General features: G+C 44.6%; 1 protein-coding gene across 1 annotated transcript in view; it reads right to left on the bottom strand.

Annotated features, from left to right (window-relative positions):
* Nucleotides 1-328: 328 nt before the first annotated feature.
* The window catches only part of LOC112237405 (ras-related protein Rab-11A), a 30,063-nt gene continuing 4,739 nt past the window's right edge, over nt 329-25,652 (bottom strand). The window contains exons 2-5 of the mRNA XM_042298271.1: nt 18,361-18,556; nt 10,227-10,420; nt 8,413-8,493; nt 329-7,481 (exon numbers count right to left, since the gene is read on the bottom strand). Of these exons, the coding sequence (XP_042154205.1) occupies nt 7,345-7,481; nt 8,413-8,493; nt 10,227-10,420; nt 18,361-18,556 (608 nt within the window). The 3' untranslated portion in view covers nt 329-7,344. The remainder of the gene's footprint in view (nt 7,482-8,412; nt 8,494-10,226; nt 10,421-18,360; nt 18,557-25,652) is intronic.

Below are 25,652 nucleotides of genomic sequence, written 5' to 3'. Positions count from 1 at the left end.
TTGATGAATATGATATGAACATTTGAAAAACAGCCCTAATTAAATCGTCCATGCCGATCAAATCGGTCGACCTCTTCTCCCGACTCCAAGTTTACGTCAGTATGATGGTTATTATCTCCATATTTGGGCATAAAGGCGTTTCCACCACCATTTCTCACATAATGAATTTTACCGACACAAAAAAGATCCCACGATGTCGAACAAATGATCTGTCAGCACTTCTAAAATTGTACCGACACTTCCTGTTTCCATCACAGATGTGGTGAGATGTTTTTTTTTTAAATATGGTATGACTTTACTGCATACAAACTGAATGGGACCTTTAAACTCCGAGGTAAGTTTATTTATTCATTGTAATTAGTGGACACAGAGAGAAGAGTTTAATTATAAACAAAACAAATAAGAAACAACAACAACAACAACAAAATATCACAGACAGCATGAATGAAAACATAATAACAGTGGTGCCGAGGCATAAAGTGAAAGATCATTGACATAATTAAAACCACACAACAGCAATAGTTAAGGGGACTACATAGACCGAGCAAAGCTAGCCTGCTCCAAAGCTAGCCTGCTCCAAAGCTGGCCTACTCCAAAGCTGGCCTGCTCCAAAGCTAGCCTGCTCCAAAGCTAGCCTACTCCAAAGCTGGCCTACTCCAAAGCTAGCCTACTCCAAAGCTAGCCTACTCCAGAGCTAGCCTACTCCAGAGCTAGCCTACTCCAGAGCTAGCCTACTCCAAAGCTAGCCTACTCCAAAGCTAGCCTACTCCAAAGCTAGCCTACTCCAGAGCTAGCCTACTCCAAAGCTAGCCTACTCCAAAGCTAGCCTACTCCAGAGCTAGCCTACTCCAAAGCTAGCCTACTCCAAAGCTAGCACTAATAAAAAATAAAAAAGTGCACTTCTTTCAAACCCTATGGAAGAATGGTGTCACGCCCTGACCTTAGTTCCTTTTTTATGTCTCTGTTTTAGTTTGGTCAGGGCGTGAGTTGGGGTGGGTATTCTATGTTTTGAATTTTCTGTTTAGTGTTTTTGTTGCACCTTGCAGAACTGTTCGTTTGTCGGTCTGTTGTTTTTGTTCCAGTATACCAAGCTGCTCTTTGGTCCTCTTCTCCTTCTCCCAACGACAATCGTGACAAATGGTGCCATCTGAATTCTAGCAAAAATGTTTTACAACAGGAAAATATACATTTTAGTGTTTGTTATTGGACTACTAGTGCAGGTAGTCCCTCCCTGTTTTAAATCAGTTTTCTACTGTTTGGTGCCCAATGAACACATCCCAGGTCATCACAGTACGATACAAGGCTGCAGTCATTCCCAGAAAAGGTAGTGGTGACAGGGGTAATAAACATTCAGGTCGTTCATGTTACCAGTCATGGTGGTCCATAATAGCATATCAATATAGCATGCTAATTTAGCATTCATTATCACGGAAGTTAATCTGGTCTGACTCCAGACAGTGGGTTATGAATGATGTTAATCTGGTCTGACTCCAGACAGTGGGTTATGAATGATGTTAATCTGGTCTGACTCCAGACAGTGGGTTATGAATGATGTTAATCTCGTCTAACTCCAGACAGTGGGTTATGAATGATGTTAATCTGGTTTGACTCCAGACAGTGGGTTATGAATGATGTTAATCTGGTCTGACTCCAGACAGTGGGTTATGAATGATGTTAATCTGGTCTGACTCCAGACAGTGGGTTATGAATGATGTTAATCTGGTCTAACTCCAGACAGTGGGTTATGAATGATGTTAATCTGGTCTGACTCCAGACAGTGGGTTATGAATGATGTTAATCTGGTCTAACTCCAGACAGTGGGTTATGAATGATGTTAATCTGGTCTGACTCCAGACAGTGGGTTATGAATGATGTTAATCTGGTCTGACTCCAGACAGTGGGTTATGAATGATGTTAATCTGGTCTAACTCCAGACAGTGGGTTATGAATTATGTTAATCTGGTCTGACTCCAGACAGTGGGTTATGAATTATGTTAATCTGGTCTGACTCCAGACAGTGGGTTATGAATGATGTTAATCTGGTCTGACTCCAGACAGTGGGTTATTAATGATGTTAATCTCGTCTAACTCCAGACAGTGGGTTATTAATGAAGTTAATCTGGTCTGACTCCAGACAGTGGGTTATGAATGATGTTAATCTCGTCTAACTCCAGACAGTGGGTTATGAATGATGTTAATCTGGTCTAACTCCAGACAGTGGGTTATTAATGATGTTAATCTGGTTTGACTCCAGACAGTGGGTTATTAATGATGTTAATCTCGTCTAACTCCAGACAGTGGGTTATGAATGATGTTAATCTCGTCTAACTCCAGACAGTGGGTTATGAATGATGTTAATCTCGTCTAACTCCAGACAGTGGGTTATGAATGATGTTAATCTGGTCTAACTCCAGACAGTGGGTTATGAATTATGTTAATCTGGTCTGACTCCAGACAGTGGGTTATGAATTATGTTAATCTGGTCTGACTCCAGACAGTGGGTTATGAATGATGTTAATCTGGTCTGACTCCAGACAGTGGGTTATTAATGATGTTAATCTGGTCTAACTCCAGACAGTGGGTTATTAATGAAGTAAATCTGGTCTGACTCCAGACAGTGGGTTATGAATGATGTTAATCTGGTCTGACTCCAGACAGTGGGTTATTAATGATGTTAATCTGGTCTAACTCCAGACAGTGGGTTATTAATGATGTTAATCTGGTCTAACTCCAGACAGTGGGTTATTAATGAAGTAAATCTGGTCTGACTCCAGACAGTGGGTTATTAATGAAGTTAATCTGGTCTGACTCCAGACAGTGGGTTATTAATGATGTTAATCTGGTCTGACTCCAGACAGTGGGTTATTAATGATGTTAATCTGGTTTGACTCCAGACAGTGGGTTATTAATGATGTTAATCTGGTTTGACTCCAGACAGTGGGTATTCATGAACTCCAGACAGTGGGTTATTAATTAAGTTAATCTGGTTTGACTCCAGACAGTGGGTTATTAATGAAGTTAATCTGGTCTGACTCCAGACAGTGGGTTATTAATGAAGTTAATCTGGTTTGACTCCAGACAGTGGGTTATTAATGAACTCCAAACAGTGGGTTATTAATGAAGTTAATCTGGTCTGACTCCAGACAGTGGGTTATTAATGATGTTAATCTGGTTTGACTCCAGACAGTGGGTTATTAATGAACTCCAGACAGTGGGTTATTAATTAAGTTAATCTGGTTTGACTCCAGACAGTGGGTTATTAATGAAGTTAATCTGGTCTGACTCCAGACAGTGGGTTATTAATGAACTCCAGACAGTGGGTTATTGATGATGTTAATCTGGTTTGACTCCAGACAGTGGGTTATTAATGAACTCCAGACAGTGGGTTATTGATGATGTTAATCTGGTCTGACTCCAGACAGTGGGTTATTAATGATGTTAATCTGGTCTGACTCCAGACAGTGGGTTATTAATGAAGTTAATCTGATCTGACTCCAGACAGTGGCTCCTACCCACACTACTATTACCCTGTAGACCAGGCCTGCTGTTGGCCGTGGTAAATTGTGTGATCTGCTTGATACGAGTTGCTTGGAGTGAACTGTAGCGCTCCTTGGCTACCTGCCAACCACCCTGATCACACGTACATTTTTAAGGGTAGGAACCTGTCCTGTCCACCAACTCAGAGATAGGTGAGCTGGGCTTCAAGAGAAGGGGAGGTGGCATCTGAAAACTATCTACAGACCAACCAACAAGTCATTCTACAATAAAGGCACTGAAACAAGTCAATACTCAGTACTCAAGGCATTAGGCACTGAAACAAGTCACTACTCAGTACTCAAGGCATTAGGCACTGAAACAAGTCATTACTCAGTACTCAAGGCATTAGGCACTGAAACAAGTCACTACTCAGTACTCAAAGCATTAGTCTGAACAGACACTGTGTTAGTGAGTCTAGCTCTAATGAATCAGTCTGAACAGACACTGTGTTAGGGAGTCTAGCTGTAGGTCTCTGCAGGTCTCTCCAGACAGTGGTTATGTATGTGCCATTACTTGACTTGATTAGTTGACCCTTGACACCAAGGTGAACCATGCTTAGCCTGGTCCCACATCCGTTTGTGCTGTCTTAGCGACTCCTATAAATCACATAGAGTTGGCAAGACAGCACAAACAGAGCTGGGACTCAGGACTCAGGACTAGACCATGCTAGCATCACGAGTAGTGGCAACAACACGTTCTGCCACCATCCATCCCCATGACAACAACCTGGTCAATCTAGCAACACAACAGAAAGTGCTTCACAGCTCAGATACTGGTTATTGAGCTACAAGCTTTTCAGAACTCTGAAATTCCTCATAAATCTCAGTAGGAGGATGCCTTCCCTAGTTAATCCTTCCTGATATCAGAAATTCCTTGAAACATGATTAATAAAAAACCTTGGAAATGTAGGGAACGTTTCAGGAATTTTGCAACACTAGCCTATCATCATTAGCATTATAGCATTACTACGACTTTTCCCTTGCCTATCATTAGCATTACTACCACTGTTCCCTAGCCTATCACCATTAGCATTACTACCACTGTTCCCTAGCCTATCACCATTAGCATTACTACCACTGTTCCCTAGCCTATCATCATTAGCATTACTACCACTGTTCCCTAGCCTATCATCATTAGCATTACTACCACTGTTCCCCAGCCTATCATCATTAGCATTACTACCACTGATCCCTAGCCTATAATCATTAGCATTACTACCACTGTTCCCTAGCCTATCATCATTAGCATTACTAGTACTGATCCCTAGCCTATCACCATTGGCATTATAGCATTACTACCACTGATCCCTAGCCTATCATTAGCAATATAGCATTACTACCACTGTTCCCTAGCCTATCATAATTAGCATTACTACCACTGATCCCTAGCCTATCACCATTAGCATTATAGCATTACTACCACTGATCCCTAGCCTATCATTAGCATTATAGCATTACTACCACTGATCCCTAGCCTATCATTAGCATTATAGCATTACTACCACTGATCCCTAGCCTATCATTAGCATTATAGCATTACTACCACTGATCCCTAACCTATCATCGTTAGCATTACTACCACAGAGAGAACATCATCTAGTTATGCAGCACACCAGCAGGCTCCCAAATGGTCCCTTAAGCTATTCCTTTTATAGTGCACTACTACTGGTTAGTAAGGCCTCTGGTTAATAGTAGTGCACTACATTAGGGAATAGGGTGCAATTTGTGGATTCACAAGTCAGCCAGGGTAATGAGAGTACAGTGCAGTCAATTTGAAGCTTACAGGTGAACAAAACAAACCTCAAATGATTTAATAAAAAATCTAAAAACAAAAGGAGTAAATCATATATTAAAGACATTTCTATGAAGATTCGTCCAGCGTTTTTCTGATTATTAAATCGTTGCTATATAATAATATAAAAGACGGCAGAAATAAAAAGCTGTGTAGTCCTGACTGGGGATCCTGAAGGAACCAACGGGATCAGACAGCTGTATAGTCCTGACTGGGGATCCTGAAGGAACCAACAGGATCACACAGCTGTGTAGTCCTGACTGGGGATCCTTAAAAGGAACCAACGGGATCAGACACAGCTGTATAGTCCTGACTGGGGATCCTGAAGGAACCAACGGGCTGACACAGCTGTATAGCCCTGACTGGGGATCCTTAAGGAACCAATGGGCTCAGACACAGCTGTATAGTCCTGACTGGGGATCCTTAAGGAACCAACGGGATGAGACACAGCTGTATAGTCCTGACTGGGGATCCTGAAGGAACCAACGGGATCAGACAGCTGTATAGTCCTGACTGGGGATCCTTAAGGAACCAACGGGCTCAGACACAGCTGTATAGCCCTGACTGGGGATCCTTAAGGAACCAATGGGCTCAGACACAGCTGTATAGCCCTGACTGGGGATCCTTAAGGAACCAACGGGATCAGACAGCTGTATAGTCCTGACTGGGCATACTGAAGGAACCAACGGGATCAGACACAGCTGTATAGTCCTGACTGGGGATCCTTAAGGAACCAACGGGATCAGACACAGCTGTATAGTCCTGACTGGGGATCCTTAAGGAACCAACGGGATGAGACACAGCTGTATAGTCCTGACTGGGGATCCTGAAGGAACCAACGGGATCAGACAGCTGTATAGTCCTGACTGGGGATCCTTAAGGAACCAACGGGCTCAGACACAGCTGTATAGCCCTGACTGGGGATCCTTAAGGAACCAATGGGCTCAGACACAGCTGTATAGCCCTGACTGGGGATCCTTAAGGAACCAATGGGCTCAGACACAGCTGTATAGCCCTGACTGGGGATCCTTAAGGAACCAATGGGATCAGACACAGCTGTATAGTCCTGACTGGGGATCCTTAAGGAACCAATGGGATCAGACAGCTGTATAGTCCTGACTGGGGATCCTTAAGGAACCAGCGGGCTCAGACACAGATGTATAGAACCAACAGGATCAGACACAGCTGTATAGCCCTGACTGGGGATCCTTAAGGAACCAATGGGATCAGACACAGCTGTATAGTCCTGACTGGGGATCCTTAAGGAACCAATGGGCTCAGACACAGCTGTATAGTCCTGACTGGAGATCCTTAAGGAACCAACGGGATCAGACACAGCTGCACCCTAATTATACACCCTTTTCTCAAAGTGTTCACTTGCACACTTCCCATCATGGATTTAGGCTTAACAACGGTGGAAAGAAACTCCCTTCAGCCAATAATTACAATCTAATGCTTTTAAATCCATGACAAGAAGTGTGCAAGACAAGTAAGTGCACACTTTGGAGGCAGCCTCTACTCTGTCGTATAGACCCTAGAGCCTGGCCACGCAGCTGTGTCTCGGTCTAGAGCCTGGCCACGCAGCTGTGTCTCGGTCTAGAGCCTGGCCACGCAGCTGTGTCTCGGTCTAGAGCCTGGCCACGCAGCTGTGTCTCGGTCTAGAGCCTGGCCACGCAGCTGTGTCTCGGTCTAGAGCCTGGCCACGCAGCTGTGTCTCGGTCTAGAGCCTGGCCACGCAGCTGTGTCTCGGTCTAGAGCCTGGCCACGCAGCTGTGTCTCGGTCTAGAGCCTGGCCACGCAGCTGTGTGTCGGTCTAGAGCCTGGCCACGCAGCTGTGTGTCGGTCTAGAGCCTGGCCACGCAGGTGTGTGTCGGTCTAGAGCCTGGCCACGCAGCTGTGTGTCGGTCTAGAGCCTGGCCACGCAGCTGTGTCTCAGACAGACAGGACCAAAGCAGTCTTTTAGAAGGGGGTTTGGGGTCGGGGGTCAGGGGGAAGCAGGTGGTACTGGTGATGCCGTTAAATGCTCTGACAACATTGCATCTTTGGTTTATTCTCCGTCGGCTGCACCTGGATGTTGACCACGTTGTTGCTAGGCGACATGTTGTTGTCTTGCCGGTCTGACATCTGTTTCTGAGACACAATGCGATAGATTTCTGCAGGGAGGGAGGGGGGATGTGGAAGACAGGAGGGAGAGCGAGGAAGAGAAGAGACAGACGGGGGTGAGAGAGGGACAGGAGGGAGAGAGACAAGAGGGAGAGAGAGAGAGACAAGAGGGAGATTACCATGTTATACTGCAGTACTTTACTCCCAGCTTAAACAGGAAGTGATCTAGTACAATCACCAAATCGGATCGCGTTCCCTTTGAAACATTGGTTTGACTACACTCTGTGTGTTAGTACAGGCATGGCAGGAGCCACAGGAAGGGAGTTCATCCACAGCAGAGCAGTGGACCTCATCTGGCCCCCCGGAACTCAGCTGTGACTAGGTATTCAGGAAGCTCATCTGGCCCCCGGAACTCAGCTGTGATTAGGTACTCAGGAAGCTCATCTGGCCCCCGGAACTCAGCTGTGATTAGGTACTCAGGAAGCTCATCTGGCCCCCGGAACTCAGCTGTGATTAGGTACTCAGGAAGCTCACCTGGCCCACGGAACTCAGCTGTGATTAGGTATTCAGGAAGCTCATCTGGCCTCCGGCCCTCAGCTGTGATTAGGTATTCAGGAAGCTCATCTGGCCCCCGGCCCTCAGCTGTGATTAGGTATTCAGGAAGCTCACCCGGCCCCCGGCCCTCAGATGTGATTAGGTATTCAGGAAGCTCATCTGGCCCCCGGAACTTAGCTATGATTAGGTATTCAGGAAGCTCATCTGGCCCCCGGAACTCAGCTGTGATTAGGTATTCAGGAAGCTCATCTGGCCCCTGGCGCAGCAGAGATGATCACCCTAACACACAACCACTGGTCTCTTCTCTCATTCTCTGGCCTGTGCTAAACCCTGTGCCATAATACAATATAGCCCATTTAAAATATAATGACTTTATTAAACCTTATAGAAAATAGTCAATGCACAGACAGACAGAGGACTACTCACCAGTCAGAATGGTCTGGAAGGATGTCTCCACGTTAGTAGAGTCCAGGGCTGAGGTCTCCAGGAAAGACAAACCGTTCTTCTCTGAGGGACAGAGGGAAACGGTAAACCATGTCAATCACTACTGTGTTAACGTCTCCCCGCGACGTCGCAGAGACGTCTCCCCGCGACGTCGCAGAGACGTCTCCCCGCGACGTCGCAGAGACGTCTCCCCGCGACATTACAGTAAGTGAATAAGCAAACCCTGATCACCGACAGCCACTCATGAGTAAGGAAAAGATGAACACCACTACTCTTAGACCTCCTTATGTGGGAGTAGGGAGGCATGGTTGGTACTAGCCTGATACCAGACCTGCACAAATACATCTGAAACCAGACCAGGTTGATCTGAAACCAGACCAGGTTGGTTCTGAACTGACCTGAACAAATACAACTGAAACCAGACCAGGTTGGTTCTGAACTGACCCGAACAAATACATCTGAAACCAGACCAGGTTGGATCTGAAACCAGACCAGGTTAGTTCTGAAACCAGACCAGGTTGGTTCTGAAACCAGACCAGGTTGGTTCTGAAACCAGACCAGGTTGGTTCTGAACTGACCCAAACAAATACATCTGAAACCAGACCAGGTTGGTTCTGAAACCAGACCAGGTTGGTTCTGAAACCAGACCAGGTTGGTTCTGAAACCAGACCAGGTTGGATCTGTCCTGACCTGAACAAATACATCTGAAACCAGACCAGGTTGGTTCTGAAACCAGACCAGGTTGGTTCTGTACTGACCTGAACAAATACATCTGAAACCAGACCAGGATGGTTCTGTACTGACCTGAACAAATACATCTGAAACCAGACCAGGATGGTTCTGTACTGACCTGAACAAATACAACTGAAACCAGACCAGGTTCAAATCAAATCAAATCAAATGTATTTATATAGCCCTTCGTACATCAGCTGATATCTCAAAGTGCTGTACAGAAACCCAGCCTAAAACCCCAAACAGCAAGCAATGCAGGTGTAGAAGCACGGTGGCTAGGAAAAACTCCCTAGAAAGGCCAAAACCTAGGAAGAAACCTAGAGAGGAACCAGGCTATGTGGTTCTGAACTGAACTGACCTGAACAAATACATCTGAAACCAGACCAGGTTGGTTCAGAAACCAGACCAGGTTGGATCTGTACTGACCTGAACAGTTACATCTGAAACCAGACCAGGTTGGTTCAGAAACCAGACCAGGTTGGATCTGTACTGACCTGAACAAATACATCTGAAACCAGACCAGGTTGGTTCAGAAACCAGACCAGGTTGGATCTGTACTGACCTGAACAGTTACATCTGAAACCAGACCAGGTTGGTTCAGAAACCAGACCAGGTTGGATCTGTACTGACCTGAACAGTTACATCTGAAACCAGACCAGGTTGGATCTGTACTGACCTGAACAAATACATCTGAAACCAGACCAGGTTGGTTCTGAACTGAACTGACCTGAACAAATACATCTGAAACCAGACCAGGTTGGTTCTGAACTGAACAAATACATCTGAAACCAGACCAGGTTGGTTCTGTACTGACCTGAAAAAATACATCTGAAACCAGACCAGGTTGGTTCTGAAACCAGACCAGGTTGGATCTGAACTGACCTGCACAAATACATCTGAAACCAGACCAGGTTGGATCTGAACTGACCTGCACAAATACATCTGAAACCAGACCAGGTTGGTTCTGAAACCAGACCAGGTTGGTTCTGAACTGATCTGAACAAATACATCTGAAACCAGACCAGGTTGGTTCTGAAACCAGACCAGGTTGGTTCTGTACTGACCTGCAAACGCCCGTGCCCCATCGGTGGGCACAGCCCTGAGGTGGCGCAGGTCACTCTTGTTGCCGACCAACATAATGACGATGTTGCTGTCAGCATGGTCTCTCAGCTCCTTCAGCCAACGTTCCACGCTTTCATAGGTCAGGTGCTTGGCGATGTCATAGACCAGAAGAGCACCCACGGCACCACGGTAATACCTGTGGACCAGAGGAGACAGTTCAAATCAAATTTGATTGGTCACAAAAATATATCTAGCAGATAGGAGCAAACAAACGTGACAAGCACCACCACTATCAGAATAGAGCCATACGGGAGTCAAGACATCTACCACCCCACTAACACTATCAGAATAGAGCCATAATGGAGAATAGACATCTACTGCTATCAGATTACAGCCACAAGGGAGAATAGACATCTACCACCCCACTACCCCTATCAGATTAGAGCCATTAGGGAGACTAGGCATCTACCAACCCACTACCACTATCAGATTAGAGCCACAAAGGAATCTAGACATCTACCACCCCACTAACACTATCAGATTAGAGCCATAAGGGAGCCTAGACATATACCACTATCAGATTAGAAACATAAAGGAGACTAAGCATCTACCACAACACTACCATTACCAGATTAGAGCCATAAGGGAGACTAGGCATCTACCACCCCACTACCATTATCATATTATATATCACTAGCCACTTTAAACAATGCTACCTTATATAATGTTACTTACCCTACATTATTCATCTCATATGCATACGTATATACTGTACTCTATATCATCGACTGCATCCTTATGTAATACATGTATCACTAGCCACTTTAACTATGCCACTTTGTTTACATACTCATCTCATATGTATATACTGTACTCGATACCATCTACTGTATCTTGCCTATGCTGCTCTGTACCATCACTCATTCATATATCCTTATGTACATATTCTTTATCCCCTTACACTGTGTATAAAACAGTAGTTTTGGAATTGTTAGTTAGATTACTTGTTGGTTATTACTGCATTGTCGGAACTAGAAGCACAAGCATTTCGCTACACTCGCATTAACATCTGCTAACCATGTGTATGTGACAAATAAAATTTGATTTGATTTGATATTAGAGCCATAAAGGAGACAAGCCATCTACCACAATCAGATTAGAGCCATAAGGGAGCCTAGACATCTACCACCCCACTACCACTATCAAATTAGAGCTATAAAGGAGACCAGAAATCTACCACCGTCAGATTAGATCTATAAGGGAGACTAGACATTAGCACCACACTACCACTATCAGATTAGAGCCATACAGGAGACTAGGCATCTACCACTACCAGATTAGAGGAATAAGGGAGACTAGACATCTACCACTATAAGATTAGAGCCATAAGGGAACTAGGCATCTACCAACCTACTACCACTATCAGATTACAGCCATAAGGGAGACTCAACATCTACCACCCCACTACCACTGTCAGATCAGAAACATAAGGGAGTAGACATCTACCACTGTCAGATTAGAGCCATAAGGGATCCTAGGTATCGACCACACCACTACCACTATCAGATTAGAGCCGTAGGGGAGACTAGACATCATCATTGTCAGAAGAGCCAAAAGGGATCCTAGGTATCGACCACCCCACTACCACTACCAGATAGAGCCATAAGGGAGACTAGACATCTACCACCCCATTACAATTATCAGATTAGAGCCATAAGGGAGCCTAGACATCTACCACTACCAGATTAGAGCCATAAGGAAGACTAGGCATCTATCACCCCACTACCAATATCAGATTAGAGCCAAAAGGGAGACTAGGCATCTATCACCCCACTACCAATATCAGATAAGAGCCATAAGGGAGACTAGACATCTACCACCCCTCTACCACTATCAGATTAGAGCCATAAAGAAATATAAGGGAGACTAGACATTACGACCCCACTACCACTATCAGATTAGAGCCATAAAATAGACTAGGCATCTACCACCCTACTTCCACTATCAGATTAGATCCATAAAGGAGACTAGGCATCTACCGCTATCAGATTAGAGCCATAAGGGAGACCAGACATTTACCACCCCACTAAAACTATCAGATTAGATCTGTAAGGGAGACTAGACATTACCAGCCCACTACCACTATCAGATTAGAGCCACAAGGGAGACTAGGCATCTACCACTTGACCCACCCCACTTCCACTATCAGATTAGATCTACAAGGGAGGCTAGACATTACCACCACACTACCACTATCAGATTAGAGCCGTAAAGGAGACTAGGCATCTACCACTATCAGATTAGAGCCATAGGGGAGACTAGGCATCTACCAACAAACTATCACTATCAGATTAGATCCACAAGGGAGTCTAGGCATATACCACACCACTATCAGATTAGAGCCATAAGGGAGACTAGGCATCTACCAACCCACTACCACTATCAGATTAGATCTAAGGGAGACTAGACATCTACCACTATCAAATTAGAGCCATAAGGGAGACTAGACATCTACCACTATCAGATTAGAGCCACAAGGGAGACTAGGCATCTACCACCCCACATCCACCATCAGATTAGATCCACAAGGGAGTCTAGGCATATACCACACCACTATCAGATTAGAGCCATAAGGGAGTCTAGACATCTACCACTATCAGATTAGATCTATAAGGGAGACTAGACATCTACCACTATCAGATTAGAGCCATAAGGGAGACTATACATCTACCACTATCAGATTAGAGCCACAAGGGAGACTAGGCATCTACCACCCCACTACCATGATCAGATTAGAGCCCCACTTCCACTATCAGATTAGATCCACAAGGGAGTCTAGGCATATACCACACCACTACCACTATCAGATTAGAGCCATAAGGGATACTAGACATCTACCACCCCACTACCACAATCAGATTAGAGCCATAAAGGAGACTAGACATCTACCACTATCAGATTAGAGCCATAAAGGAGACTAGGCATCTACCACCCCACCACCACTATCAGATTAGAGCCATAAAGGAGACTAGACATCTACCACTATCAGATTAGAGCCATAAAGGAGACTAGGCATCTACCACCCCACCACCACTATCAGATTAGAGCCATAAAGGAGATGAGACATATACCACTATCAGATTAGAGCCATAAAGGAGCCATAAAGGAGCCATAAAGGAGACTAGACATCTACCACCCCACTACCACTATCAGATTAGATCTATAAGGGAGACTAGACATCTACCACTATCAGATTAGAGCCATAAGGGAGACTAGACATCTACCACTATCAGATTAGAGCCACAAGAGAGACTAGACATATACCACTATCAGATTAGAGCTACAAGGGAGACTAGACATCTACCACTATCAGATTAGAGCCACAAGGGAGAGTAGGCATATACCATACCACTATCAGATTAGACCCATAAGGGAGGCTAGACATCTACCACTATCAGATTAGATATATAAGGGAGACTAGACATCTACCAACCCACTACCACTATCATATTAGATCCACAAAGGAGACTAGACATCTACCACTATCAGATTAGAGCCATAAAGGATACTAGGCATCTACCACCCCACATCCACCATCAGATTAGATCCACAAGGGAGTCTAGACATCTACCACTATCAGATTAGATCTATAAGGGAGACTAGACATCTACCACTATCAGATTAGAGCCATACGGGAGACTAGACATCTACCACTATCAGATTAGAGCCATAAGGGAGACTAGGCATATACCATACCACTACCACTATCAGATTAGAGCCATAAAGGAGACTAGGCATATACCATCCCACTACCACTATCAGATTAGAGCCATAAAGGAGACTAGGCATATACTACCCCACTTCCACTATCAGATTAGATCCACAAGGGAGTCTAGGCATATACCACACCACTATCAGATTAGAGTCATAAGGGAGTCTAGACATCTACCACTATCAGATTAGAGCCATACGGGAAACTAGGCATCTACCACTATCAGATTAGAGCCATACGGGAAACTAGACATCTACCACTATCAGATTAGAGCCATACGGGAAACTAGACATCTACCACCCCACTACCACTATCAGATTAGAGCCATAAGGGAGACTCGACATCTACCACTAATTATATGATGATCAATAAATTATATGATGATCAATAGGCCGTATATACGTTATATAAAATATACGTTTGTTGTTTACTCTAATGTTTGTAAACAATGTAAATGTAAAATACTGTATCGCCTCATAACATGGTTATAACTATAATGTATCGCCTCATAACATGGTTATAACTATAATGTATAGCCTCATAACATGGTTATAACTATAATGTATAGCCTCATAACATGGTTATAACTATAATGTATAGTCTCATAACATGGTTATAACTATAATGTATAGTCTCATAACATGGTTATAACTATAATGTATAGTCTCATAACATGGTTATAACTATAATGTATAGTCTCATAACATGGTTATAACTATAATGTATAGTCTCATAACATGGTTATAACTATAATGTATAGTCTCATAACATGGTTATAACTATAATGTATAGCCTCATAACATGGTTATAACTATAATGTATAGCCTCATAACATGGTTATAACTATAATGTATAGCCTCATAACATGGTTATAACTATAATGTATAGCCTCATAACATGGTTATAGCTATAATGTATAGCTATAATGTATAGCCTCATAACATGGTTATAACTATAATGTATAGCCTCATAACATGGTTATAACTATAATGTATAGCCTCATAACATGGTTATAACTATAATGTATAGCCTCATAACATGGTTATAACTATAATGTATAGCCTCATAACATGGTTATAACTATAATGTATAGCCTCATAACATGGTTATAACTATAATGTATAGCCTCATAACATGGTTATAACTATAATGTATAGCCTCATAACATGGTTATAACTATAATGTATAGCCTCATAACATGGTTATAACTATAATGTATAGCCTCATAACATGGTTATAACTATAATGTATAGCCTCATAACATGGTTATAACTATAATGTATAGCCTCATAACATGGTTATAACTATAATGTATAGCCTCATAACATGGTTATAACTATAATGTATAGCCTCATAACATGGTTATAACTATAATGTATAGCCTCGTAACATGGTTATAACTATAATGTATAGCCTCATAACATGGTTATAACTATAATGTATAGCCTCATAACATGGTTATAACTATAATGTATAGTCTCATAACATGGTTATAACTATAATGTATAGTCTCATAACATGGTTATAACTATAATGTATAGCCTCATAACATGGTTATAACTATAATGTATAGTCTCATAACATGGTTATAACTATAATGTTGATATCACGGATGGTCAGTCCTGTATAGTCTCATAACATGGTTATAACTATAATGTTGATATAATGGATGGTCAGTCCTGTATAGTCTCATAACATGGTTATAACTATAATGTTGATATCACGGATGGTCAGTCCTGTATAGTCTCATAACATGGTTATAACTATAATGTTGATATCACGGATGGTCAGTCCTGTATAGTCTCATTACATGGTTAAAACTATAATGTTGATATCACGGATGGTCAGTCCTGTATAGCCTCATAACATGGTTATAACTATAATGTTGATATCACGGATGGTCAGTCCTGTATAGCCTCATAACATGGTTATAACTATAATGTTGATATCATGGATGGTCAGTCCTGTATAGCCTCATAACATGGTTATAACTATAATGTTGATATCACAGATGGTCAGTCCTGTATAGCCTCATAACATGGTTATAACTATAATGTTGATATCATGGATGGTCAGTCCTTGCTTCCATAGTTCTGTCTAGGAATTTGAGGTTACATTGCTCCAGGCCAATAGAGAGAAGTTACATTGCTCCAGGCCAATAGAGAGAGGTTACATTGCTCCAGGCCAATAGAGAGAGGTTACATTGCTCCAGGCCAATAGAGAGAGGTTACATTGCTCCAGGCCAATAGAGAGAGGTTACATTGCCCCAGGCCAATAGAGAGAGGTTACATTGCCCCAGGCCAGTAGAGAGAGGTTACATTTCTCCAGGCCAATAGAGAGAGGTTACATTTCTCCAGGCCAATAGAGAGAGGTTACATTGCTCCAGGCCAATAGAGAGAGGTTACATTGCCCCAGGCCAATAGAGAGAGGTTACATTGCCCCAGGCCAGTAGAGAGAGGTTACATTTCTCCAGGCCAATAGAGAGAGGTTACATTTCTCCAGGCCAATAGAGAGAGGTTACATTTCTCCAGGCCAATAGAGAGAGGTTACATTTCTCCAGGCCAATAGAGAGAGGTTACATTGCTCCAGGCCAATAGAGAGAGGTTACATTGCTCCAGGCCAATAGAGAGAGGTTACATTGCTCCAGGCCAATAGAGAGAGGTTACATTGCTCCAGGCCAATAGAGAGAGGTTACATTGCTCCAGGCCAATAGAGAGAGGTTACATTGCTCCAGGCCAATAGAGAGTGGTTACATTGCTCCAGGCCAATAGAGAGAGGTTACATTGCTCCAGGCCAATCGAGAGAGGTTACATTGCTCCAGGCCAATAGAGAGAGGTTACATTGCTCCAGCCCAATAGAGAGAGGTTACATTGCTCCAGGCCCATCCCCTCAACGTTTTGGTATTTCTTCAACTGCTGATTGCCGCTTTTTGTGTTTGCGCTACTAAAAAAAACGTATCGATATTTATCAATAACGAAATAGCTATGAGATAAGCAATCAATATATAGCACAACGTTGGATTTCACACCCATCTCAAAATCAAATGGTTTCGTTCCTCCTACTGCTTTGAGCATACATACCCTCAATATAAAACGATCCATTTTAAACTGTATATCTAAACATAACACAAAACTACTGCAGGATGGCGAACCTGAACAAATCAAAATAGAATTTATTGTAAACCCCGTTCGAGTCGTCTCCGGTTTATCATTTTTATTTTGGGGGAAGAAACATCCATTTTCCACCATGTATATAGATAACAATAACCTAGCAAATAACATAATGAATAAAGACTAAGTGACAACCTAATATTGAGCGTGCGAAGCTGAACACGCCCCCTACATCGTATTGGTCAGCGTGCGAAGCTGAACACGCCCCCTACATCATATTGGTCAGCGTGCGAAGCTGAACACGCCCCTACATCGTATTGGTCAGCGTGCAAAGCTGGGCGTGGTGCACAGTTTTGACTAGGCTATTGCCTGGGGATGTTTGGCCATGCAAAATGACTTGTAGATCAATGACTGTCAACACAGTTTTGACTAGGCTATTGCCTGGGGATGTTCGGCCATGCAAAATGACTTGTAGATCAATGACTGTCAACACAGTTTTGACTAGGCTATTGCCTGGGGATGTTTGGCCATGCAAAATGACTTGTAGATCAATGACTGTCAACATAGTTACAGACCTAGTTTGACAAGCAGAGTCAGTTGTCTCAGTAGATTAGATCTTTTCAGAAGGTAGAAAGTACTATGAGCAACAACCCCAAAAAAGTGAATTGGTGATTCGTAACATTTAAATACATTTTCTAGTCGGGAAAATGTATTCAGATTTTCTGACCGATGTATGCTACATTTGGATGGTTTGGGGACCGTGGACCTGGATGGATTGGGGACCGTGGACCTGGATGGATTGGGGACCGTGGACCTGGATGGATTGGGGACCGTGGACCTGGATGGTTTGGGGACCGTGGACCTGGATGGTTTGGGGACCGTGGACCTGGATGGTTTGGGGACCGTGGACCTGGATGGTTTGGGGACCGTGGACCTGGATGGTTTGGGGACCGTGGACCTGGATGGTTTGGGGACCGTGGATGGTTTGGGGACCGTGGACCTGGATGGTTTGGGGACCGTGGACCTGGATGGTTTGGGGACCGTGGACCTGGATGGTTTGGGGACCGTAGATGGTTTGGGGACCGTGGACCTGGATGGTTTGGGGACCGTGGACCGATGCTGTCTTGTTTTAACATTTCAATCAGGGACTGATGAGTATCAGTGAATCATTACATTCCTAGTATATGTGTGTGTGTGTGTGTGTGTGTGTGTGTGTGTGTGTGTGCGCGCACCACCACCACCAGAGAGACTCACGCTGATGTAATAGCCCGGTATCTCTCCTGGCCAGCTGTGTCCCAGATCTGAGCCTTCACGGTCTTCCCATCCACCTGGATACTGCGGGTGGCAAACTCCACCCCGATGGTGCTCTTACTCTCCAGGTTAAACTCATTCCGGGTGAAACGAGACAACAGGTTACTCTTCCCCACACCAGAGTCTCCTATCAACACCACTGGGCCAGAGAGAGAGAGAGAGACACGGGTTAGAGTCTCCTATCAACACCACTGGGCCAGAGAGAGAGAGAAAGACAGGTTAGAGTCTCCTATCAACACCACAGAGAAAGAGACAGGTTTGAGTCAATTCAATCAAATCAAAATGTTATTTGTCACATGTGCCGAATACAACAGGTGTTGGTAGACCTTACAGTGTAATGATGAATACAAATTACTTACAAGCCCCTTAAACCAACAATGTAGTTTTAAGAAAAGTGTTAAGAAAGTATTTACTCAAATAAACTGAAGTACAAAATTAATAAAACAACTTTATTAATCCACTCAGACACAATCAGAATACAAAAATCAATTTCTTCTATACAGTGGGGCAAAAAAGTATTTAGTCAGCCACCAATTGTGCAAGTTCTCCCACTTAAAAAGATGAGAGAGGCTTGTAATTTTCATCATAGGTACACTTCAACTATGACAGACAAAATGAGAACAAAAAAATCCAGAAAATCACATTGTCGGATTTTTTATAAATTTATTTGCAAATGATGGTGGAAAATAAGTATTTGGTTACCTACAAACAAGCAAGATTTCTGGCTCTCACAGACCTGTAACTTCTTCTTTAAGAGGCTCCTCTGTCCTCCACTTGTTACCTGTATTAATGGCACCTGTTTGTACTTGTTATCAGTATAAAAGACACCTGTCCACAACCTCAAACAGGCCTCTCTCATCTTTTCAAGTGGGAGAACTTGCACAATTGGTGGCTGACTAAATACTTTTTTGCCCCACTGTATATACACACAGTAGCAGTCAACAGTTTAGACACACCTACTCATTCCAGGGTTTTTCTTTATTTGTACTGTTTTCTACATTGTAGAACAATAGTGAAGAAATCAAACATATGAAGTAACGCATATTACACAACCTCCAGGCCGCTTAGTGGGAATGTCATTTATTGTGTATTGATTTGAATATACTTGTGTATTGATTTTAAGAAAGGCATTGATGTAGCTATGGTTTCAGTAACTAAGTTGTGGTCATTTGGCAAGCTAGCTAGTCGACAAAATTAAAAGACAAAATGATCAGAGGCTCTATGTTAGCATTATTATTATTATTGTTATTATTGTTAGCATTACCACTAGTACTAGCTAGCGGCTAACTAGATTATCACCGAGCTCTACCACCACTAGTACTAGCTAGCGGCTAACTAGATTAGCACCGAGCTCTACCACCACTAGAACTAGCTAGTGGCTAACTAGATTAGCACCGAGCTCTACCACCACTAGTACTAGCTAGCGGCTAACTAGATGAGCACCGAGCTCTAGCTAGCTAGCGGCTAACTAGATTAGCACCGAGCTCTACCACCACTAGTACTAGCTAGCTGCTAACTAGATTAGCACCGAGCTCTACCACCACTAGTACTAGCTAGCTAGCGGCTAACTAGATTACTAGCTAGCCTAACTAGAGCTCTACCACCACTAGAACTAGCTAGCGGCTAACTAGATTAGCACCGAGCTCTACCACCACTAGTACTAGCTAGCGGCTAACTAGATTAGCACCGAGCTCTACCACCACTAGTACTAGCTAGCGGCTAACTAGATTAGCACCGAGCTCTACCACCACTAGTACTAGCTAGCTAACTAGATTAGCACCGAGCTCTACCACCACTAGTACTAGCTAGCGGCTAACTAGATTAGCACAGAGCTCTACCACCACTAGTACTGTACTAGCTAGTTGCTAACTAGATTAGCACAGAGCTCTACCACCACTAGTACTAGCTAGCGGCTACCACTAGTACTGCTAGTACTAACTAGATTATCACCGAGCTCTACCACCAGCTGTATCTAGCACAGAGCTCTACCACCACTAGTACTGTAACTAGCTAGCTGCTAACTAGATTAGCACCACCGAGCTCTACCACCACTAGTACTAGCTAGCGGCTAACTAGATTATCACCACCACTAGAGCTCTACCACCACTAGTACTAGCTAGCGGCTAACTAGATTATCACCGAGCTCCACCACCACTAGTACTGTACTAGCTAGCTGCTAACTAGATGAGCACCGAGCTCCACTAGTACTAGCTAGCGGCTAACTAGATGAGCACCGAGCTCTACCACCACTAGTACTGTACTAGCTAGCGGCTAACTAGATTAGCACAGAGCTCTAGCACCACTAGTACTAGCTAGCGGCTAACTAGATTATCACCGAGCTCTACCACCACTAGTACTAGCTAGCGGCTAACTAGATGAGCACCGAGCTCTACCACCACTAGTACTAGCTAGCGGCTAACTAGATGAGCACCGAGCTCTACCACCACTAGTACTAGTTAGCGGCTAACTAGATGAGCACCGAGCTCTACCACCACTAGAACTAGCTAGCACTAACTAGATGAGCACCAAGCTCTACCACCACTAGTACTAGCACCAACTAGATTAGCACCGTCCACTAGTACTAGCTAGCGGCTAACTAGATTAGCACAGAGCTCTACCACCACTAGTACTGTACTAGCTGCTAACTAGATTAGCACCAGCTACTAGTACTAGCTAGCGGCTAACTAGATTATCACCGAGCTCTACCACCACTAGTACTAGCTAGCGGCTAACTAGATTAGCACTCTACACCACTAGTACTAGCTAGCGGCTAACTAGATTATCCAACTAGATGAGCACAGTACTAGCTCTACCACCACTAGTACTAGCTAGCGGCCAACTAGATGAGCCAACTAGAGCACTAGCTCTACCACCACTAGTACTAGCTAGATGAGCTAACTAGACTTAGCGGCAACTAGATTAGCACCGAGCTCTACCACCACTAGTAGCTAGCGGCTAACTAGATGAGCACCGGCTAACTAGATTAGCACCGAGCTCTACCACCACTAGAGCTCTACCACCACTAGTACTAGATTATCACCGAGCTCTACCACCACTAGTACTAGCTAGCGGCTAACTAGATTAGCACAGAGCTCTAACTAGATTAGCACCTAGAGCTCTACCACCACTAGTACTAGCTAGCGGCTAACTAGATGAGCACCGAGCTCTACCACCACTAGTACTAGCTAGCGGCTAACTAGATGAGCACCGAGCTCTACCACCACTAGTACTAGTTAGCCTAACTAGATGAGCACCGAGCTCTACCACCACTAGAACTAGCTAGCGACTAACTAGATGAGCACCAAGCTCTACCACCACTAGTACTAGCTAGCGGCTAACTAGATTAGCACCGAGCTCCACTAGTACTAGCTAGCGGCTAACTAGATTAGCACAGAGCTCTACCACCACTAGTACTGTACTAGCTAGCTGCTAACTAGATTAGCACCGAGCTCCACTAGTACTAGCTAGCTAACTAGATTATCACCGACTCTACCACCACTAGTACTAGCTAGCGGCTAACTAGATTAGCACCGAGCTCCACCACCACTAGTACTAGCTAGCGGCTAACTAGATTAGCACCGAGCTCTACCACCACTAGTACTAGCTAACTAGATTATCACCGAGCTCTACTAGTACTAGCTAGCGGCTAACTAGATTAGCACCGAGCTCTACCACCACTAGTACTAGCTAGCGGCTAGATTAGCACCGAGCTCTACCACCACTAGTACTAGCTAGCGGCTAACTAGATTAGCACCGAGCTCTACCACCACTAGAACTAGCTAGCGGCTAACTAGATTAGCACCGAGCTCTACCACCACTAGTACTAGCTAGCTGCTAACTAGATTAGCACCGAGCTCTACCACCACTAGTACTAGCTAGCGGCTAACTAGATTATCACCGAGCTCTACCACCAGTATTACTAGCTAACGGCTAACTAGATTAGCACCGAGCTCCACCACCACTAGTACTGTACTAGCTAGCGGCTAACTAGATTAGCACCGAGCTCTACCACCAGTATTACTAGCTAGCGGCTAACTAGATTAGCACCGAGCTCTACCACCAGTAATACTGTACTAGCTAGCGGCTAACTAGATTAGCACAGAGCTCTACCACCACTAGTACTGTACTAGCTAGCGGCTAACTAGATTAGCACCGAGCTCCACCACCACTAGTACTGTACTAGCTAGCGGCTAACTAGATTAGCACCGAGCTCTACCACCAGTATTACTAGCTAGCGGCTAACTAGATTAGCACCGAGCTCTACCACCAGTAATACTGTACTAGCTAGCGGCTAACTAGATTAGCACAGAGCTCTACCACCACTAGTACTGTACTAGCTAACAGCTAACTAGATTAGCACCGAGCTCTACCACCACTAGTACTAGCTAGCGGCTAACTAGATTAGCACCGAGCTCTACCACCACTAGTACTGTACTAGCTAGCGGCTAACTAGATGAGCACCGAGCTCTACCACCACTAGTACTAGCTAGCGGCTAACTAGATTAGCACCGAGCTCTACCACCACTAGTACTGTACTAGCTAGCGGCTAACTAGATTAGCACCGAGCTCCACCACCACTAGTACTGTACTAGCTAGCGGCTAACTAGATTAGCACCGAGCTCCACCACCACTAGTACTGTACTAGCTAGCGGCTAACTAGATTAGCACCGAGCTCCACCACCACTAGTACTGTACTAGCTAGCGGCTAACTAGATTAGCACCGAGCTCTACCACCAGTATTACTAGCTAGCGGCTAACTAGATTAGCACCGAGCTCTACCACCAGTAATACTGTACTAGCTAGCGGCTAACTAGATTAGCACAGAGCTCTACCACCACTAGTACTAGTTAGCGGCTAACTAGATGAGCACCGAGCTCTACCACCACTAGAACTAGCTAGCGACTAACTAGATGAGCACCAAGCTCTACCACCACTAGTACTAGCTAGCGGCTAACTAGATTAGCACCGAGCTCCACTAGTACTAGCTAGCGGCTAACTAGATTAGCACCGAGCTCCACTAGTACTAGCTAGCGGCTAACTAGATTAGCACCGAGCTCTACCACCACTAGTACTAGCTAGCGGCCAACTAGATGAGCACCGAGCACTACCACCACTAGTACTAGCTAGTGGCTAACTAGATTATCACCGAGCTCTACCACCAGTAGTACTGTACTAGCTAGCGGCTAACTAGATTAGCACAGAGCTCTACCACCACTAGTACTGTACTAGCTAGCTGCTAACTAGATTAGCACCGAGCTCCACTAGTACTAGCTAGCGGCTAACTAGATTATCACCGAGCTCTACCACCACTAGTACTAGCTAGCGGCTAACTAGATTAGCACCGAGCTCCACCACCACTAGTACTGTACTAGCTAGCTGCTAACTAGATGAGCACCGAGCTCCACTAGTACTAGCTAGCGGCTAACTAGATGAGCACCGAGCTCTACCACCACTAGTACTGTACTAGCTAGCGGCTAACTAGATTAGCACAGAGCTCTAGCACCACTAGTACTAGCTAGCGGCTAACTAGATTATCACCGAGCTCTACCACCACTAGTACTAGCTAGCGGCTAACTAGATGAGCACCGAGCTCTACCACCACTAGTACTAGCTAGCGGCTAACTAGATGAGCACCGAGCTCTACCACCACTAGTACTAGTTAGCGGCTAACTAGATGAGCACCGAGCTCTACCACCACTAGAACTAGCTAGCGACTAACTAGATGAGCACCAAGCTCTACCACCACTAGTACTAGCTAGCGGCTAACTAGATTAGCACCGAGCTCCACTAGTACTAGCTAGCGGCTAACTAGATTAGCACCGAGCTCCACTAGTACTAGCTAGCGGCTAACTAGATTAGCACCGAGCTCTACCACCACTAGTACTAGCTAGCGGCCAACTAGATGAGCACCGAGCACTACCACCACTAGTACTAGCTAGTGGCTAACTAGATTATCACCGAGCTCTACCACCAGTAGTACTGTACTAGCTAGCGGCTAACTAGATTAGCACAGAGCTCTACCACCACTAGTACTGTACTAGCTAGCGGCTAACTAGATTAGCACCGAGCTCTACCACCACTAGTACTAGCTAGCGGCTAACTAGATTAGCACCGAGCTCTACCACCACTAGTACTAGCTAGCGGCTAACTAGATTAGCACCGAGCTCTACCACCACTAGTACTAGCTAGCGGCTAACTAGATTAGCACCGAGCTCTACCACCACTAGTACTAGCTAGCTGCTAACTAGATTAGCACCGAGCTCTACCACCACTAGTACTAGCTAGCGGCTAACTAGATTATCACCGAGCTCTACCACCAGTATTACTAGCTAACGGCTAACTAGATTAGCACCGAGCTCCACCACCACTAGTACTGTACTAGCTAGCGGCTAACTAGATTAGCACCGAGCTCTACCACCAGTATTACTAGCTAGCGGCTAACTAGATTAGCACCGAGCTCTACCACCAGTAATACTGTACTAGCTAGCGGCTAACTAGATTAGCACAGAGCTCTACCACCACTAGTACTGTACTAGCTAGCGGCTAACTAGATTAGCACCGAGCTCCACCACCACTAGTACTGTACTAGCTAGCGGCTAACTAGATTAGCACCGAGCTCTACCACCAGTATTACTAGCTAGCGGCTAACTAGATTAGCACCGAGCTCTACCACCAGTAATACTGTACTAGCTAGCGGCTAACTAGATTAGCACAGAGCTCTACCACCACTAGTACTGTACTAGCTAACAGCTAACTAGATTAGCACCGAGCTCTACCACCACTAGTACTAGCTAGCGGCTAACTAGATTAGCACCGAGCTCTACCACCACTAGTACTGTACTAGCTAGCGGCTAACTAGATGAGCACCGAGCTCTACCACCACTAGTACTAGCTAGCGGCTAACTAGATTAGCACCGAGCTCTACCACCACTAGTACTGTACTAGCTAGCGGCTAACTAGATTAGCACCGAGCTCCACCACCACTAGTACTGTACTAGCTAGCGGCTAACTAGATTAGCACCGAGCTCCACCACCACTAGTACTGTACTAGCTAGCGGCTAACTAGATTAGCACCGAGCTCCACCACCACTAGTACTGTACTAGCTAGCGGCTAACTAGATTAGCACCGAGCTCTACCACCAGTATTACTAGCTAGCGGCTAACTAGATTAGCACCGAGCTCTACCACCAGTAATACTGTACTAGCTAGCGGCTAACTAGATTAGCACAGAGCTC

Source organism: Oncorhynchus tshawytscha, linkage group LG01, assembly GCF_018296145.1.
Source record: "Oncorhynchus tshawytscha isolate Ot180627B linkage group LG01, Otsh_v2.0, whole genome shotgun sequence".
Lineage (NCBI taxonomy): Eukaryota > Metazoa > Chordata > Actinopteri > Salmoniformes > Salmonidae > Oncorhynchus > Oncorhynchus tshawytscha.
This window is presented reverse-complemented; position numbering and strand designations above follow the sequence as displayed.